Raw genomic sequence first — 20,044 nt, forward strand, 5'->3', positions numbered from 1 at the left:
TCCATTCCCTTACTATCTCTCCTGCAGGAGCACTAGTTCTTTCCTTGGGAAATAAGGGCAGGGGAGATTGTGCGGAAAAGACACAGGCCCAGCACTCCCAGCCTCTGCCCACTTAGCTCACCTGCTAGCTAAGGGATTCACTCTTGAATTTTTGCCACCTGGCACATATTTCAGATGCGTGCCTCAGAAAAATCACAAATTATTATAAGTCATGAGCCTTTAGGGTCTTTCTCAAAGAAAAGAAATGAATGATAACTTTCCAAATATTGAAGTCTACTCGATTTCCTTCTACTTATTTCTGTATATTCTTTAACATGGTTAAGATAAAATGTATAATCAGTATGTGTCCTTTCTTAACTTTTACTTTGGGATAAGTATTTTTCCATATTATAAATTCTCAGAAAATATGTCTAAAGGCTACATAACATTTGACTCAATGAGCGTATTGTAATTTACTTTCCCTAATCTCCCTGATGTTGGACATTTAAGTTGTTTCCAGTTTTTTGCTATTCTAAACAATGAATGTCTTTGTGGAGCTTTTTCAGTTTTTCACATTATTTCCTTAGGGTAAAATCCTAGACACAGAATTTCAGGGATGAATTATCTACATATTTTTAACCATTATGGTGTGCAAAATTCCTTTTTCAAAATGATAGTATCAGTTTGTACTTAACACTAGTAGAGAATGAGAATGTCTTACCCTACATTTACCAGCATTGAATTTTAAAATTCTGTACTCATTTTTATAGATGAAACAAAATGCCTTAATTTGCATTTGGCTGGTATTTAGTAAGATCAAATACCTTTCCAGTGTTCACGAACTTTAAAATTATGCAGAATTTAACCTTGCTTGTTGAAAGTTTGAGTGGGTGGGAGTGTTAACCTAAGTGATGGCCATCTGTAGTCTTGACATTGTTAGCAAGTGGAAAAGATGGAAGACAGGTGTGTATGATGATGGCAAGTGTCATTAATACTCAGAAAACCAAAGAGCGAATGATGTAAACCCTTGCTGCAAAGCATTCTCCTCCCCGTTTAAATATCTTCATGACAATAACTTTGTCTGCATGTAAGTGTTTACTTACTAGGTCCATGTTTCTGCTCTGTTGGACTCACTTTGTGACTCTTATCTAGATTACATGCTACTTTTCTTCTTCGCGTTTTATGGGGAGTCTGTATCCTGTTTAGGGTCATAACCACACCTGTACACCTTGAGGAAGGACCAATAAGTTCATAACAGCTTTAAAAGTTTGCTTTCCTAAGCTTCTTCCTTTCTGTGATCTCCCTAGTGCTTTTTGGGTTTTTTTGGCCTCCCTGTTCCATTCCTCCAGCTAGAAATGACTTTATTTTACCAATGACAGGGCTTTGTTTTACCAATGATGGGGCCACGAAGTGGGAGGACAGAGAGAAATGAAACACGTGCCACGTGCCCCCCTCTCTGGGAAGTACAGCTCCTCCAGGTTACAGAGGAAACTTCCCCTCACTCTGAAATGTAGGCTCCTGCAACCCCCACTGCCACCCCCACAGGATTCTTTGAGAGCTGAATGTGAGAGAATGGTGAAAGGAAAAACCCAAAATTGAGATTTTTGCACTCTCTTTTTTGTTAGGAGGCCTCTTTCCTGTTCCTTTCCAGAACTAGGCTTCTAGTGCTCTCACTGTCTTGCTAATGCCCAGTCAGAGCTGCATTGAATTCTGATGGAGGAGGATAGTACTGGAGGGGAAAAAGGGATCAACTTATTTCTCATCCCCCAGCCCACCTGACTCTGTTCACTTTTCAGAGTCCTCACCTAGCAGCTGCATGCATTCTCTCCAAGTTTTATGGTTGCGCTTGGCAGGAGAGACAGGGTAGGTGTGCTTTTACTCCATGGCACCTCGAACCTCTCTTGATACATTTTTGGTCAGTTCTGTGCATCTTTTAGTTACATCTCATGTAACTCTTTCAGAAAGTATGCAAGGGTTTATTTTCAGCCACATTTCTACATTTATTTGTTCATGGGTGTTGTTTTGTTTTGCTTTTTAACATTAAGTTCAAGTCTTAGCAGGCACAGCCAATTCTATAGGAACAAGTTGTTTACTTTGATTCCTAGAGTAAAATAAAAGGAACTTTTGAGTCAGAAATTCAGAAACTTGCCAGGACCTGTTTGGAAATAAACCCTGAAGATTTGTTATGTCAGTGGTTGGTTGTGCAATGTCTGTGAGAAGCACAAGAAGCTAAAAGACCAAACAAACTTTTAAAAAGGTAGAAACTGAAAAGGCAGTTAATTATTACATATCAGGTTATAGATGAAACTATATAACTTACCAAAAGCACATGATTTCCGGCCTGGCTAGTTCAGGGTTTAGAGGAGATGCCTGCTGTTCTACACTGAAGCATGGCTCTTTTCTTTCAGAGCCTTTAGCACAGGAAAGCTGACCTAGGGATTTTTGCAAGATGAGAAAAAAAAGCCTGTTTTACCACCTGATGTTCTAGAAAAAGGGCAAGTGCTATTTAGTCATCAGAAGAGGCTTTGAATTCAGGTAATAATTCAGAAAATCATAACATTAGTGACCAAAAACCATTATTACAGACAAAGGGCTAATATCTTTACAATATGAAGAGCCCTTTCAAACTATTAAGAAAATTATGAACATCGTAGGGGCGCCTGGCTCCTACGTAGGGGCGGCTGCCTTGGTTGGTAGAGCATGTGGCCCTTGACCTCTGGCTTGTAAGTTTGAGCCCCACATTGGGTGTAGAGATTACTTTTAAAAAAATGAAATCTTTATAAAAAGAAAAAAAAAATTAGGAACATCCTATAAATTTTTAGAAACCCAAGCCACAGGAATTACAAAGGAAATGTAGATGGCCAGGAGAGAAACAGAGAGATGTGTATATATGTTTCCTCAATAGCAAAACAAGAAACATTAGAATAACAAATTGATACATTTCACCTATTGACTTGGTAAAGATTAATACAGGCTTTTTTGTGTGTGAAGTCACTAAGCCAATATATATCAATAGTCAGTAATAAGAGTCTGTACACTTTGATTCCATAATTTTGCTTTCATGATATATCTGAAATAAAGAATTTGAAATGCAGGAAAATATGTGCATGCTAAGATATTTATCCTAGCATAAATTACAATTGAAAAAAAAATTGGGAATTGTAATTCCCTAAGAAATTGGGAATAAGAAAAGGTTAAATAAATAAGAAAAGGTTAAGGGGCGCCTGGGTAGCTCAGTTGGTTAAGCATCCGACTCTTGATTTCAGCTCTGGTCATGATCTCACAGTTCATGAGATCGAGCCCCTCATTGGGCAGAGAGAGAATTCCAAGGAGGCTTTGCACTGACAGCATGGAGCCTCCTTGGAATTCTCTCTCTACCCCTCTCTTGCTTGCTCGCTTTCTCTCAAAATAAACTAAAAAATTTTTTAAAAGGCAGAATATTAAACTATATATTACTTGATTCTAATATTGTTAAAAGGTCTTTATACATGCAGACAGAAAACATACCTGAAAAAAAAAAAAAAGTTAATTAACTTTGTCCCCAATCAGTGGGAATTGTTTCCTTCTTTTAGTGTTTATCTTCTCAATATTATGCATATATGTTGCTTTTCTTTTCAGATAAATGCTTTCTTAAAATAATGCCCCCGTGTTCCCTTGCTGAAAAAACAAAGAGCTTATCTCAAGAAAGATGAGAATTTCTAGTATTCAGTGTTTACTCCTGCTTTTTAATTCAGCACTTAATACGGGGTACCAACGTACATCTTCCACTTGTTAAAGCTCTTCTGTTTTGTAATATTTTATATAACTTTTTAGTTTTGTAATGGATTATTTCTGTAGCTGAGACTTGGGAGCATGAGGGACTGGGAAGCCCGCAAGGAGGTTTCTTTTTGCTCTTTCAGCTTTACTGGGTTTTCTGTAGACCAACCAGAGGAAGGGCTCCCTTTAGAATATTTTGCTAAAGTTGAAGTATTCAGAGGGAAATGTATAGGTGTCTTCACTTTACTTTGATATGTGTTAAAAATAAAAAGGACTCATAGATGGCGAACTGGATAGAAATGCTGCAAAGCAAGTATAGCAAAATGTGAATGGTAGGTGGATATTCACTGTGAAATTCTTTAAACTTTGCTGTATGTTTGAAAAATTTTTTATAATACATTGTTGGGGGAAATTTTTGTGAAAGAACACTAGAAATTAAGTTTGTTGTATTCAGGTAGTCAGTTTAGAATATTCAGATGTCCAAGGAATACCAGCTTCCATGTAAAGCCATTCTTTTGACTTTTCCCCAATTTGTACCATTTTATAAAGTTGTTCTAAAGAAAAAGAGGCAGCAGAAATCTTTCAAAGGCATTGACAATCATAGATCACCTTGGCTAATCAAAACAGAACCACAAGAGAAAGAAAAACTAACATACATTTTAATCACAACTAGATTTTGATAGCTTAGAGCCTGATTATTGGAACAACTGGATCTGGGAGGTGGGCGTGGGAGTTTTTTTTTTTTAATGAAGACAAAATAATACTCTGGGTAAGAGACCATGTTTGGAAAATTTACTGGTTAAGTAACTTCTGTCATTAAACAGTAAGCTTCATTGAAAGATTGAAGCATATAATGGGTGTATCCACCTCAAAATAATTTCAATTTGGTTAGAAATTACTTGACAGTTTTTTTTGTGCTTCTCCATTCTGTTTTTTGTTTTTTTGTTTTTTTTTTTAGTTTTTTTTTTTTAACGTTTATTTATTTTTGAGACAGAGGGAGACAGAGCATGAACGGGGGAGGGTCAGAGAGAGAGGGAGACTCAGAATCGGAAGCAGGCTCCAGGCTCTGAGCTGTCAGCACAGAGCCCGACGCGGGGCTCGAACTCACGGACCGCGAGATCATGACCTGAGCCGAAGTCGGCCGCTCAACCGACTGAGCCACCCAGGTGCCCCTCTCCATTCTGTTCTTAAAATCTCCAGGCTCCCTGGGTTGTATCGTATTTTCCCGAATACACCCATTACATAAAATTAACATTTAAAATGTTCATCTTGTGTAACAGATGACAAAAGTCAAATTCTGATTCTATCTCTCATATTCATAAGCTGTACATGAGTAATAGTGACTAATATTTGTATAGTGCTGTATGAATTGTGCATAATGATGGACTTCGAAGTGTTCCAAAGAATTCGTAATATTACTACTTAGTAATGAACCATGTTAAATAAAATAGAAAGTGTTCTAACACTTACTGAAATTTTAGATTCTGAGTATTTCATCAAATGGTTATATAATTTAAAGGCTTATTTTTGTTAATACAGTTAATGTATGCATACATAAGTCACCTAATGGAATATCTGATTTTCAATTTTATTGTATTCAGTTTTTTCTATTTATTTCAGAAATACCACAAAAAATTTCCATTGAAAATATTGCTCCTTTAAAGTTTAAATGTGGACCTTTGGTTCCCCAAAAGTCAAATGAATTGATAATTCATTTTAGACTGTATTCTTTTTAAAATTTCACCTATTTCTGGGGCACCTGAGTGGCTTAGTTGGTTAAGCGTCTGACTTTGGCTCAGGTAATGATCTTGCAGCTCGTGGGTTTGAGCCCCACATTGGGCTTTGTGCTGACAGTTCAGAGCCTGGAGCCTGTTTCAGATTCTGTGTCTCCCTCTCTCTCTGCCCCTCCCCCACTTGCACTCTGTCTCTCTCAAAAATAAACATTAAAAAATATTTTTTTTAATTTTCATATATTTCTAAAGGAACAAGGTCTTTATATGTCTTGCTGAATTTTCTCTTCTGCAGTAGTTCAGCACCAAAGAGTTCTAATAGAAGTATGCACTGATCCCAAAATCAGTTTGAGTTCTGCCATTTGAAAAGCATAACACATACAGAAATAATACATTATTTTTGAAGTAAGAAATTTGCCTTTTTGTAGGGTTATGGTATCTGTCAGTTACATTGAACTGCTTTCTTTTCTAGGTCATCCATGCCTGGCTTATTATTTCATCTCTGTTGTTGCTGTTCTTTTTCTCATTCATTTACTTGGGGTAAGTGGTGAAATATTTGGTCTGTTTTTCAGGAATTAAATCTGTTTGATCTATATAACTGTGACTTAAAGCCACGTACTTTGTTGATGAATTACTCTTAAATTATAATTGTTTTTATATATAGTCTGTACCTGGTATACATAAGGCTGATTAGTATTGTAAAATATCTATGTATATATATATATATATTTTTAATGGCTACACTAAATTTCTTGATAACATCATATGTCCTAGCTATAAGATTTATTTTGCATGTTTAATTTTATTATTATCATTATTTATTTTTGAGAGAGAGCGCACGTAAGTCGGGGAGGGGCAGAGAGAGGAGAGACGCAGTATGCAGAGCAGCTCCAGGCTCTGAACCGGCAGCACAGAGCCCCATGCAGGGCTTGAACCCACAAGCTGTGGGATCATGATCTGAGCCGAAGTCGGACGCTCAACTGACTGAGCCACCCAGGCGCCCCACATGTTTTTTAATTAATCTATTTTAGTTAAATATTAAAGTTTATTTTTATTTATTTTGAGAGAGAGAGATCAAGGAGGGGAGGGGCAGAGAGAGAGAGGGAGAGAGAGAATCTCAAGCAGGCTCTGTTCCATCGGTGCGGACCCCGACACAGGGCTCGAACTCATGAACTGTGAGATCATGACCTGAGCCTAAATCAGTATCTCAGCTTGGGGCACCTGAGTGGCTCAGCTGGTTAAGTACCTGACTCGTGATTTCGGCTCAAGTCACGATCTCATATTTGTAAGATCAAGTCACGATCTCATATTTGTAAGATCAAGCCCCATGTCAGGGGCTCTGTGGTAGGTGTGGAGCCTGCTTAAGATTCTCTTTCTCTCCTTCCCTCTGTCCCTCCCCTGCTTGTGCTCACTCTCTCTCTTTCAAAGAATTATAAATAGGGGTGCCTGGGTGGCTCAGTCGGTTAAGCGTCCGACTTCGGCTCAGGTCATGATCTCACAGTCTGTGAGTTCGAGCCCCGCGTCAGGCTCTGTGCTGACAGCTCAGAGCCTGGAGCCTGCTTCTGATTCTGTGTCTCCCTCTCCCTCTGACCCTCCCCCCGTTCATGCTCTGTCTCTCTCTGTCTCAAAAATAAATAAACGTTTAAAAAAAAAATTTTTTTTAATAAAAAAAAGAAAAATAAGCTCAACTTGAGGGGAAAAGTGAACTAATTTAAAGGAAACTATTAATAGCACAGTTGATATAAGATATGAAAATATGAAGGTGAGATAGGAATATCTAATTTGGGGGAACCATAGTTCTAAACAATGCTTTGATGAAAATTACTATATATAAATCTTTTTAGATTTCTGTTTAATTTTTTTCAGAGAAGTGTTTAAAACCTACAATGTTGCCATGGACTACATTACTGTTGCACTCCTGATCTGGAATTTTGGTGTGGTGGGAATGATTGCCATTCACTGGAAAGGGCCGCTGCGACTCCAGCAGGCATATCTCATTATGATCAGTGCCCTCATGGCCTTGGTATTTATCAAGTACCTCCCAGAGTGGACAGCATGGCTCATCTTGGCTGTGATTTCAGTATATGGTAAAACTCAAGACTGACATTTTGTTCATCACAGAAGTACCTCACTGGTGTGTTTCCCTTCCTTTTCCAGTTATCTTGACTTAGGAAAGTGATAACTGTTACATCCCATAGCTCTTCAGTAAATAAGTAATTAGCTGTAGTATCTTTTTCATATAAAGATCTCCATTGTTTTGAGGTTAAGTTCTTTAAAAATGTTTTCTGATTGCCCCCCAGTTGAACCCAGTGATGGATTAGTGGAAGGATCCATAGACTTCTGGTTAGAAGTCTATAGGACTCAGATTTAAGTCCCATCTCTAGCACTGAGTATCTTTATGACATTAGGAAAGTGCCTCAAACTCTTTGAGCTTCTGTTTCCTCATTTGGAAAATGGGAACGATGCTTCCCAGAGTTGTAAGAGTTCAGAACATATGTTGAAAAGCACTAGCAGAGTACTTTATATACATAAAATGCTCAGTTGGTTTTTAAAATCAAAATTAGGTTACCTACTTCTTATAAGGTAACCTGGGTAGAATTATTCTTTTAAAAATAAAACGTATGTGGGCAGTGTGAGATTCAAATTCATGAACAACCAGTGTGACATGGGTGCTGAACAGTCAGAATGTGCCCTTCCATGAATAACAAAAGCAGCTGTGTAGGTAGGTACTTCGTAGCTGTCGCCCTGCACGAAAGCCAAAAAGAGATCCATTTTCAGAGGTCAGGATGTGGTCTCTGATTATAATTAGACAGTGCTCTTTTATTGCTATTCAGATGCTTATTAAAATGTTAGGTGACCTGTAGTAGGAATCCTAACCATCCCCACTTGATTAATAAAGAAAAAGTCTGTGGAAATAGAATTAATTTGGTTCTGTTCTCATATTTGAGCAGTCAGTCCTAGAACTATAGAAGTCATATATTGTCTGTGCTTTTCATGATGATCTTAGGTTGTACAGTACTTGATGGTTTGCAGAGTACTCATCTATTATTGCATAGCTGTGTTCTGGCCAGTTCTGGCCCCCATCTAATCAGCAGCTGGTAAATACTTTGCAGAGATTTTACTAATATGTTCTTCAGTGCCTTTTCAACAGCTGCAGTTTGCTTTCACCTTCAAAGGGACACATGCTAGATCTTTACCTAGCTGCTCATGGAATTCTTCAGCAGTGCAACCGTTGCGTATTATTTTTGTTGTCTAGATCTTAACCACATCCAGCTTTCTCCAGGAGCACAGATACAACATCACACTGATGATATTATCCTCTGAAGAGATTCATTTGACATACTCATTGGAGATATACAGATATTCACAAAGGAGCTAAAAAAAATGGGGTGGGCATTGCCTATACATAGTACAAGGCTTTGCCACCCCAGTTGAATTCTTGAAAATTATTTGGTGGGCTGAGGTGTAGCCGCGCACTGAAGAGAAAGTTCTCAGACACTTAGACTGAGTGGATGTGCAGGGCTGCCTCTACCGGTGAAACAGCAGCAGCACCAAACTGCACATAGTCTTTATTTCATGTTCGCCAGGTATAAACATCAAAGAATGTGAAAACATGGGAGGAAAACCCAAAGAGCCTCCAGACGTAGACCAAACACACATCTGGTGTTTACGGGAAAGCATGTAGGGAAGATGTGCAGTTTCAAGGACTGCTAGGCAATTAGAGGGGTCTGGTTCCCTAACTGGCTCCTGGGAGATCAGGGGGCTCTGTTCTCATTGTGCTATCACGTTCGACAGCCTTGAGACCAGAACATTGCTGATGTTTCAGCAATTACCCCATTCACTTACCCAGGGCTTACAATACAGTCCCTGAAAATAACTCCACGCTGAGGCCTTCTACATCTCTGACACCGTCAAGAAATAGCAACAGAGCCTCCCTATATCCACAATGTTAAAATAAGCCCCGTATTTTTTTAGGCGTTTTTGGGATCTGGAGGCAACCTATCCCTCATTTACAAATTTTACTTAAGCCTGTTTATACTGTTAATAACAAATTGGCCCATCTTGAATTGGGGCCTCCTACAATAAAGGGCTCTAAGAATCTCCAAATTGTAATAGAACAGTCACTTCCCTTAATGTCCCCTCTCCTTACCTCCAGAGAATCATTCACTGTAGCAGCTCTGGCAACCTCCTTTCACACCTGAAATCTCTGGACCACTTATGATCAGAAGTTGCCCGTGGATTCTGGTGTGAGAAACTGCCCTCCTCAGTCCCCTGCTATATACCATTAGAGTGGAAGTTGGAGAGTACATATTGAGCTCTCCTGGAAACAAAAGTTTTTCACAGGCCCTGAACCTGTGGAGCTCCATATCTTTCTGTGTGTCATGGAGGCAGCATTTTGCAAGTTCAAGACAACTACCAGGGCCTCCCTGCTAAGACAGAAATGTTACCTACAGGATAGAGCCAAGTCTGGGCCTTCTGGAGCATTGCACCTACAAGAGAGGTGGCCCCTTCTATCCTTAGTCCCCTGCTGGTTGACAGGGTGCTAGAAAAGGTCACCCCTCTCTCAGACCTGTGGCTACCCGGGAAGCCCTTTGGAAACAAACGAGTGGACGGCAGTGGGAGTTTGTACACCTTATGGACAGCATCAAAGTTACACGTGATGAAACTTACTAAAGAGCTCCTTCTTTTCGTTCCCTAACCCAGACATCCTTGATCAGAGAGTGGGATCCAGAGGTCAGCAAAATTAGCTGAACTTTAGCCAATCATCTTATCCTAGCCAACAAGTGACTTCATCTCTGCATTTTTACAGACGCCTGGGCCATTGCCAATGGTGTAGTCATCTGGTTCCACCAATGGTAGCAACAGCAATTACTTATCCAAGGTTTTCCTCTTTAAGGAAAATAACTGTGAGAATCTCTGGCCTCACAGCTAACCAGAATATATATCAAGGTTACACATGTCTCTGTACAAATTAAAGCCACAGTCTAGGCCTCACTTGATCCACGGTGGAGTTCCAGACATTGTTAATAGTGACTATCTCACCTGTAAAAGTACACAATGCTGGGCTCTTGAACAAGGGTTTCAGTGGGACTTTCACCATCCCTACCAGCCCCAGGCTACAGGCCTCACAGAGCACCGTTGTGACATACACAAGCAAGTTAAAATTTAATTAAATGGAACGTGGCATTTTCTATCAGTAGACATTACAGGTGAATTGTAATAATGAGTCTGGTGCTATTTTTTATGTCCAAAAACAAAGAGTGCCACTTATGGAGGCAGCTGCCTTCGGTTCAGAACCAGGCTCCTCTCCTATCAGTTATTGGCCGTCTGTTATTAATCACAATGCTCAACCCCTAAATCTTAGTTATTGTGAAAAGTAAATGAAAAAATACATATAATACATTTAGAACAGTATCAGTAAATGTTAGCTGTTATTTTTCAAAATACAAAATCCCATAATCAAGGCAATAATTCCTGTTTACTGCTAACAAACCTGAAGTTTAGAGAAGTAACGTATTTGCCCAGGCTTACACTGTTTGATCTAGAATCTGAATCCCAAGTCCAGTATGCTTTCTACTGTGTTACATTATTTCTCCCATTTACCCCTCTTTCTACCATACATGATACAAATTATTTCTACAGAGCTTTGAGTTCCTTTAAGAGATTGTATCCATCGTTTAGAGTAGTGATTCTCAACTCCCTTTTTATAAGGTCTGAAGATTTTTTAATTTGTCACACAGGTTCTAAAAATTCTTAAACAAAATTAAGTCACTTTAATTGTTCTAAAAATAAGGGAGTTTATCATTTAGCGATTCTGTAAGGGGCAGCATGTCATAAAACCGAGATAGTTACAGGACACAGCCCTTTCAAACAGGTTGAAAATCTCATTATTACAGAGCACGGCAAATTTCCCTTTTGTCATTCAAAACAAATCAAAGTGGAAGCAGTGAGAGCTGAGAATTCTTTGTGTGCTTTAGTATATTAGTGGTAGTAGTATAAAAGGAGACATGACCACTTGCAGGTGTGAGGGGTTTTTTTACTTAAATGCATCTGAATGATGACAGTGTCAACACAAGCTGTCAAGTCTTCCTTGACAAATGTAGCTACCCATTTTAATAGTGTTAAATATTTGAAATTTTCTGTACTTCTGTGTTTTGAATTTTTATGGCACAGAAAATGTAAGAAAAATTGCAGTTGATGGAAAGAGATAGAATTAAAAATAGCTGAGGCAAATCTCCTCCTCTCTGAGTTGCTATTTTTATGAAATAGGCCACTTTTCAGCTCCACATGCATTCTGAGGCTTGCATATTGTGAAATGCTTTTGACAGGAGAACAAAAGAAATACTAAAGTTTCTCACGCAAAGATTTATTATTTTGTTTTGTTTAAATTTACTTCCCTCTTACTTCAAGTATCCCTAAGTAGTACCTACACTGTTTTTAAAAAGGAGAGGGAATGAATCTTTTACTCTCCATATTTTGAAAAATGGAGTAATCCCCTCTATTAAATTCCTCTCAGTGTAAAGCTTCCATCTGTGGCTCCTGATAAGATTTGTTTGGAAATGGCTTGTCTTTGTTTCTGCTTATTGGAGATCGGAAATTCCAATAAGCAGAAATAAGAACTTGTCATTATCTCTGCCTCTTTTCTTCAAACTGGGAAGAGGTGTTCCTAGAACTCAGTAATGATACACTGTTAACCAACTAGCAGGCAAAACCAAAATGAAATTTACGTGGATCTTCTGTGTGGTTTTGTGTATCTTGTTTAGGTTGTCCCTTCCCCCCCCCACCAGTTTACCTGCTGTTTATTTCATATTCATTCAGCATCTTCCCCTCTAAATAAGACATTACCCCTTTTCCCTTGGTTAATTCCTCCCTAGCAGACCCATTTACAAGTTGTGCTGATGTATTTTTCCAGATTAAAAATCATTTTTTTTTCTCTTTCTAGATTTAGTGGCTGTTTTGTGTCCAAAAGGCCCACTTCGTATGCTGGTTGAAACAGCTCAGGAAAGAAATGAAACTCTCTTTCCAGCTCTCATTTACTCCTGTAAGTATTTTGGAATAATGTTAAGTTAGTAATCAGCTTAGAATTTATAGGAACTCAAACACAAGTGGTTGTGGTCGTTATCATCGTACTTTTTCTCATTTTAAAAGCATAGATAACATTAAGGGAACTTCTACACATTCCTGTTTCCTTGGTAACTATTGTCTTCCACTTGAACCTAGTTCAAGACAGTTTTCAATAGATACAGAACTAGAAGAAATAGGGGTGCCTGGATGGCACAGTCAGTTAAGCATCCGATTCTTGATTTCAGCTCAGGTCATGATTTCATGGTTCGTGAGTTTGAGTCCTGCATCGAGCTCCATGCTGATGGTGCAGAGCCTGTTTGTGATTCTCTCTTTTCTCTCCCCACCCCTCCCCAGCTCACCCTCTCTTTCTCAAAAATAAATAAACTTAGAGAAGATGAACTATTTAGAGAATGGGGAGCCAGTGTTCTCATTTAAAGTCTCGTATGTCAAGAATGAGCATTTGTTATGTACACTTAACTGCCAGTGAAGCTTGCCCTAATTCATTGAAAGAATGGTACTGTTCCTTCACAATCTGCCCCTCTTGTTGTTATTTTGGGGTCATATTCTTCCTAATCATTTGGTACATAAGCATTTGGGCTTTGACCAAATCTGCCAGAGCACTGTGGGGGACATAAAGATGTTTAAGATACCTTGCCTTCCTTAAAGCTCCTTTGCTTACAGTTTAGAGTGTATAAATAAGCAACATCCAAAGCGTTCTTACCTGATCCAGAAGTGGCACAAAGTGTCAAGAGAATTCGAAGAGGGAAAAACCTGGCTGGGAGATCAGGAAGGCTTCATGGATGTGATAGCATTTGGATTGATTGAACCTTTTAAGGATGGTAGGATTTCTGCAAACACAGATGGAAGAGTTGATTCCATAAGGGGGTTTATCACAAGACTGTCTTTGAGACATAAGAATGGGGCATCTTTATCAGATTTCAGATGTTCAGATTGACTAGAACACGGAGTACAAATTGGAAAGGCAGATTAGGGCAAGAAGGCAGATTAGGGCAAGATCAAGGATAGCTTTGTGTGTCTGGCTTAGATATCTGTATGTGATCACTGGGGAATCACAAAGGTTCTTGAGCACAAGAGAAATGTGATCAGAGCTGTGGCTTTATAAGCTTGCAGCATTGTGCAAGATGAATTGGGGGCAGTGAAAACTGAGGTAATGGGAAGCATAACTAAGCAGATAATGCTGTAATTTAGGTGGGAGATGATGAAGGTCTGAATTTTGGTGTTGGGAATGGCAGTCAAGGGAGAGGACTGACGAGGTTTTGGAGGTAGAATTAGTAGGTAATTCCTAGCAACCGATGAGAGAAGTCTTAAGCCTGAAGGAAAGGTGATGATGAAACATTTCTCTTGTTTGAGGAATGTTTAGTTTTGTCTGGGCACATACCTTATTTAGTTGATGGGACCTCTGAGTCATCCAGGGAGAAATTTCCCCCAGAAGTGTAGAAGCAAAGTGCTAGTTCTTGGGGAAGGGTTGACATTAGAAGTGCAGAACTGAAAGGGTCATTGTGGCGGTGGTAGTTGAAGCTTTGGGAGTGGATGAGTGGTTCAGACAGAAGTGGATGAGGAGAGGTTGTCAAGGAGAGAACTTTGTCAACTCCTGTGTTTAGAGAGGGAGAAAATGAAGAGACAACAATTAAAGAGAGGAAAATACCAGACAATTGGGATAGCCAGGACATTCCACTTCAAAAACGAGTATCAGGACTTGTTTTCCTTGTCAGTATGTGAAGTGGCTACATAGTATTCTCTTACATAGATGCTCAGAAAAAGGTGTCCTTATTGGTAGACCTGTAGATCATTTCCATTTCTTTTCTGTCACAAACAGTGCTTGCAGAGAGCATACATTTTTGTGAATATTTTTGTAAGATGCGTTCTTAAAAATGGAATTGCTGCGGCGCTGGGGTGGCTCAGTCGGGTAAGCATCCGACTTTGGCTCAGGTTATGATCTCACAGTTTGTGAGTTCAGCCCCACATTGGGCTCTGTGCTGACAGCTCAGAGCCTGGAGCCTGCTTCAGATTCTGCGTCTCCCTTGTTGCATCCATACGACTCCTGAAACAGAATGCTACGGGCACCAGTGACAGTCACAACAAAGTTTATTGCAATGAGAGGTAAGGCTGTCCGATCGGGACCAACACTCTTGATCAGAGTGCGGCCCCAAACAGCCGGGGTACAGAATTTTTAAAGCCGATCACATAGTTTTGTCATTACCTGGGAATAGAACACAGAAACAGTTCCCAGATGAGTTAGAAACAGTTCCCAGATGAGTTAGAAACAGTTCCCAGATGAGGTGATTATTTTAGACTTTCTTCTGCTAAGTTGCAACCAGTGGATCTCCTTGACCTTGCCTCTGATGCTCTTTTCTTTGAGCTTTTGTTTCCTTCATTGGTAAAGCCTGATTTACAAGAGTACGAAGCATAATTTACAAGAGTAAAGCAAGGCTGTTATCTCTTGACCTTCAGTGTCAGAACAAAGCTGTTATTTTTCAAGCTACGAGTTAGCCCTACACTACAATTTAACCCTTACACCCTCTCTCTCTGCCCCTCCCCCCTCATGTGCGCGCACTCTCTCTTTCTGTCTCAAAAATAAACGTCAAAAAAAATTTTTTTTTAAATGGAATTGCTAAGTCAAAAGATGTATGCCTTTAAATTTTGATAGATCCAAATTGCCTCCTAAAAAGGCTATACCCGTTTATATTTCCTTTAGTAGTGTTAAAGTACCAGTTTCGTTATACCTTCATTATTATGTGTGAGTGAAACAAATAGGCAAAAAATAACCTCTTATTTATTTTGCATCTTGGGTTATTAACTAATAACTATTAGTGATTATTTGGACCTTTTTTCATGTTTTTCTTAGCTATATATATTTCTTATTTTGTGACTGGGTATAGTATTGTTTTACATGTTTTCAAAAGTTTTAATTGTGCAACTGATTATGCTGGAAAATATTAAATATTGTAGATAAAGCAAAATTTCACTGTAACTATCATCCCCAATCATAATACCTTACTAGCAGTTACCCCTATAATCAATATGATACATATCCTTGTAGGCTTTTTTTTTTCTTGCCTATTATTCTGTTGGGTTATTAGAAAAGCAATTTTAAGGAGAGAATGTCAAATGCTACAAAGAAGCCAAAGATAATGAGGACTAAATAAACCATATAGATTTGGGTGCCTTGGACATCTTCAGTGGCAATTAAGAGAGCATTTCAGTAGAGTTGTAGGACCAGAGGCAATAGCTCCTAAGGGAAGGAAGCGTGTCTGTTTTGCTGTTGCTGATCCTGGCAGTGGAATTGACGGTGTGGCCAGAGAATGGGTGGTGCAGGAAGGTTGGGACAGTACCTACTGCTGCAGATTCCTGTCTCATAGCCAGGGCAGTGGTGACTTGAGAGGAGAGCAGGTCTGAGGAAAGGTGTTGGCAGGACACAGAAGATGTAACTGTGTTTCTAAGGTTGAGAGGAAGGAGCCTGTGGAGAAAGCCTTTGAAACGACCAGCAAGAAGGAATGATTAATGGAACAAGGTTATCAACAAAGCAGGTAGAAATTGCTCTAGGAGTTCAGGAAGAGGAATTAGATGAGAACAGGGAAAGACCTGGAAAAAAGGAAAAAAGGAAGACGGAAATGCAGAGGGTAGTGAGACATAGTGAAAGATACAGGTAAAGTTGAGAGCACGTGTTAGTTGACCTTAATCTTCTTGTGAACTCGATGTGAGGTCATTTGCGGGAGGTGGAAAGGTGGGGACTGTGCTTGTAGCTAGAGAAGTCTGATAAAGTGTTAAGAAACCCATTGTCTGGAATGCAAGGATCGTTGTGTTACTCTTTCTCCAGTATAAATTTATTATCATCTGCTTCCTGTGTTTTTTAGCAGAAAAGAACAGATGACGTTTTGAACATTTTACTCTTAATCACATTTGGGTGTGAGCTTCTTATGCGTTATTCCTGGAAATAAAAATCCATTTATGTTTTTTATATTTGTGCATACAGAATGTTCCACCAAATGTTAATAATGAATGCTGGTTAGAAGTAACCTAAGTATCCATCAAAGGGAACACTTGCAAATAATTATGGTACAATCATAAAATAGATAATTGTACAGCCATTAAAAAGAATGAGGCAGTGGGGCGCCTGGGTGGCTCAGTCAGTTAAGCATCTGACTCGTGATTCCGGCTCAGATCATGATCTCACGGTTGTGAGATCGAGCCCAAGTTGGGCTCTGTGCTGGGGCTTGGAGCCTGCTTGAGATTCTCTCTCCCTCTCTCTCTTAGCCCCTCTCCTGTTAGCATGCTCACTCGCTTTCACTCTCTCTCAAAAAAAAAAAAAAAAAAAAAAAAAAAAAAAATGCAGTAGCTCTGTATATGTCCAGTTGTGGTGTTTTTTTTTTTTTTTAATGTTAAAGATGACATACTAAAAACAGAAAGCAAGATTGAAAGCAGTAATGCAGTGTCCTGTGGGAGGAGTAGGGGAAAGGGACTGTCTATGGATGTCTGTATACATGCAATCCTGATAATACTTTTTAAAAACTGACAAAAGGCTAGTAGTGTTTACCTCTGAGAAGTGGGATTTAGAGATTTGGTAGCTTTTATATTTTTCTTTATACCTTTCTCCACTTGTAGAGTTTTAATTGTCCCTTGTGTTTTTTAAAAAGTTAATTATGGATGTCAAAGGGGAGGGATTTTGAGTTTTTAAATTATTATTTGTGTTTTCATAATTTTACGTTGTTTTACTGTTCTGTCTACTGTTAGCTTCTGTCACAATAATGTGGTGACACATTTAAGGTGGTTTAAAACTGAAACCTTAAAACTTTAAAACTCAGTGCCTTAAAAATACGAGTCACTTATCACCGCCCCGCCCCCCCCATATCTGCAGGTGGTTTGATTCACTGAGCTGATCTGACTGAGTTGGCTGTTCTAGCCCAGCTCCACATGCTCCCTTTCTTCCAGCAGTGGGCTCCTCGAAGACCTGTTCTTACTGGCTAGAGGAACGACAGAGCAGCAGCAAGGCCTTTGAAGGCCTAGGCTCGATGTTAGCATGCCATCACCCCTTCCATATGTCATTGGTTGAAGCAAACCACATAGCTGAGCCCCAGGTCAGGAAGAGGAGGAGAAGGACATGCCGTTCACAGTAGCCATGGCACGAGCATGGGTGCAGGAGGGGTGAAGAATTGGCAGTGGTTTTTCAGTTTGCCACAACATTAAACATACATACTGATTTTATACAGCAAATAAGCATTTACTTTGTTGTTTTAAAATATCATTTGCATGTCACATTTTTAAAAACTCAAGTCTGCATAACATTTGACATTCTAAGGTATTTTAACAGTAATTCAGCATATGTGGAAAAACATTAAGCATAAACCTTTACCTTCTGTGTATATCAGACAGGTCCAAGAAAGCATCTGTTCTCATGAAATACTAAATCTGTCATGAGGATTTTATAAATCACTGAGTTTGAGAGGGCTTTTTTTTTTTTTTTTTTTTTTTTTAATATTTGTTGTTTTATATTAGAGTATGAGTGAAGGAGGGTCAGAGAGAGAGGGGGGAGACACACAATCCGAAGCAGGATCCAGGCTTCAAGCTGTCAGCCCAGGGCCTGATGCAGGCTTAAACCCACAGACCGTGAGATCATGACCTGAGTTAACCAATTGAACCATTCAGGCTCCCCTACTATTTGCTCTTTAAAAATGCTGTCCTTTGGGGCTGCTTGGGTGGTTCAGTTGGTTAAGCATCTGACTCTTGATTTTGGCTCAAGTCATGATCTCACGGTTTGTGAGATTGAGTCCTGCATCAATCTCAGGCTGCACTGGCAGCTTGGAAGCTGCTTGGGATTCTCTGTCTCCCTTTCTCTCTGTCCCTCCCCACCCCAAAATAAAAAACATTAAGAAAATAATTTTAAAAAAAGCAATCCTTTTTTGCATTTCTATACTCTTCCCCAGTTAATGATATTTGGTTTGCAAAAGCATCTTATCCTCACAAAATGTGAGCGGCATTTTTTTGTTTTCTGTTTCCATCATTCTGACAGGAAAAATGTACACCTGGCTTTGGAACTAAATCATTCTTCCCTAGTAGAGGTGGTCTACTCTGGTAGCTTATCAAAAACTGAGGCTAATAGTTCCTTGAGGGTAGATCATTTCATTCAAAGCATTTCTTTGATTTCATATCAGTTTGGGGGAGTTTAGATTATGTTAATTTTTAAAATTGCATATTTTTCTAATCTGAGATGTTTGGTGTTAAAAGATTCAGAAGTGGGTTTTTAGATATTATTTTAGTAATATTCATTCAACAACTACATATTCTGTTCATGATAAGTTACATCAGTGGTTAGCAAATTACTGCCTGTAGCCAAATCTGGCCCACAACCTGTTTTTGTACAGCCTGTATGCCAAGAGTGGTTTTTACAGTTTTAATAAAAAAGAAAAGAAAAGAGAAGAGTATGTGACAGAGACTAGATATGACCCATAAGCCCAAAACATTTATTATTTGGCTCTTTATAGAAAAAGTTTGCTGACGCCTGATTTCCATGGTACTATTAATTTTTTTTTTAATGTTTACTTTTTGAGAGAGAGAGACAGTGCAAGTGGGAGAGGGGCAGAGAGAGAGGGAGATACAGGATCCAAAGCTGGCTCCAGCTCCAAGCTGTTAGCATAGAGCGCAATGTGGGGCTTGATCTCACGAACCGTGAGATCATGACCTGAGCCGAAGTTGGATGCTTAATTGAGTCACCCAGGCGCCCCTCCATGGTACTATTAAATGTTAAAACAAAAGAGTTTCTTGTTATATTTTTTCATACTTGCATAGAGAAAATCAAATAAATACTTCATTGCCAAGAAGGCTACAGAAATTCATAAGCCTTATACAGAGTTTCTCTTCTTTGGGTTTGAATTTAACAGTGTATGGATGGCATAGCTGGATTATGTTGACTTTGACCACTTAGTTGGGTTATCATATAATGAAACTTGTTTGACCTTAAAATCCTGAAGCCTCGGTGAACAAGAAAGCGTAGCTGTTATAGAATTTTCAGCTTCTAGGGGCACCTGGGTGGCTCAGTCGGTTGAGCATCCGACTTCGGCTCAGGTCATGATCTCCTGGCTTGTGGGTTTGAGCCCTGCATCGGCTCTGTGCTGACACCTTGGGGCCTTGGGCCTGCTTTGGATTCTGTGTCTCCCTCTCTCTCTGCCCCTCCCCTGCTCATGCTCTGTGTCTGTCTCTCAAAAATAAATAAACAGGGACACCTGTTTATTAAACAGGTGGCTCAGTCGGTTGAGTGTCCGACTTTGGCTCAGGTCATGAGTTTGGCTCAGCTCATGAGTTCGAGCCTGCCGTCGGGCTCTTGTGCTGACAGCTCCGAGCCTGGAGCCTGCTTCAGATTCTGTGTCTCCCTCTCTCTCTGCCCCTAACTCACTCGCATTCTGTCTCTGTCTCTCTCAAAAATAAATCTTAAATAAATAAAATAAATAAATAAACATTTTAAAAAGGTAAAAAAAAAAAAGAATTTTCAGCTTCTTTGG

At 39.3% G+C, this 20,044-nt stretch overlaps 1 protein-coding gene across 2 annotated transcripts in view; it reads left to right on the plus strand.

The window, feature by feature from the left end:
- Positions 1 to 20,044, plus strand: part of PSEN1 (presenilin 1) — a 73,237-nt gene that overhangs the window by 38,439 nt on the left and 14,754 nt on the right. For both annotated transcript variants that reach the window (XM_060617342.3, XM_060617344.3), the window contains exons 6-8: positions 5,938 to 6,005; positions 7,332 to 7,552; positions 12,409 to 12,507. In XM_060617342.3, the coding sequence (XP_060473325.1) occupies positions 5,938 to 6,005; positions 7,332 to 7,552; positions 12,409 to 12,507 (388 nt within the window). The remainder of the gene's footprint in view (positions 1 to 5,937; positions 6,006 to 7,331; positions 7,553 to 12,408; positions 12,508 to 20,044) is intronic.

Source organism: Panthera onca, chromosome B3 (genome assembly GCF_046562875.1).
Source record: "Panthera onca isolate mPanOnc1 chromosome B3, mPanOnc1 haplotype 2, whole genome shotgun sequence".
NCBI lineage: Eukaryota > Metazoa > Chordata > Mammalia > Carnivora > Felidae > Panthera > Panthera onca.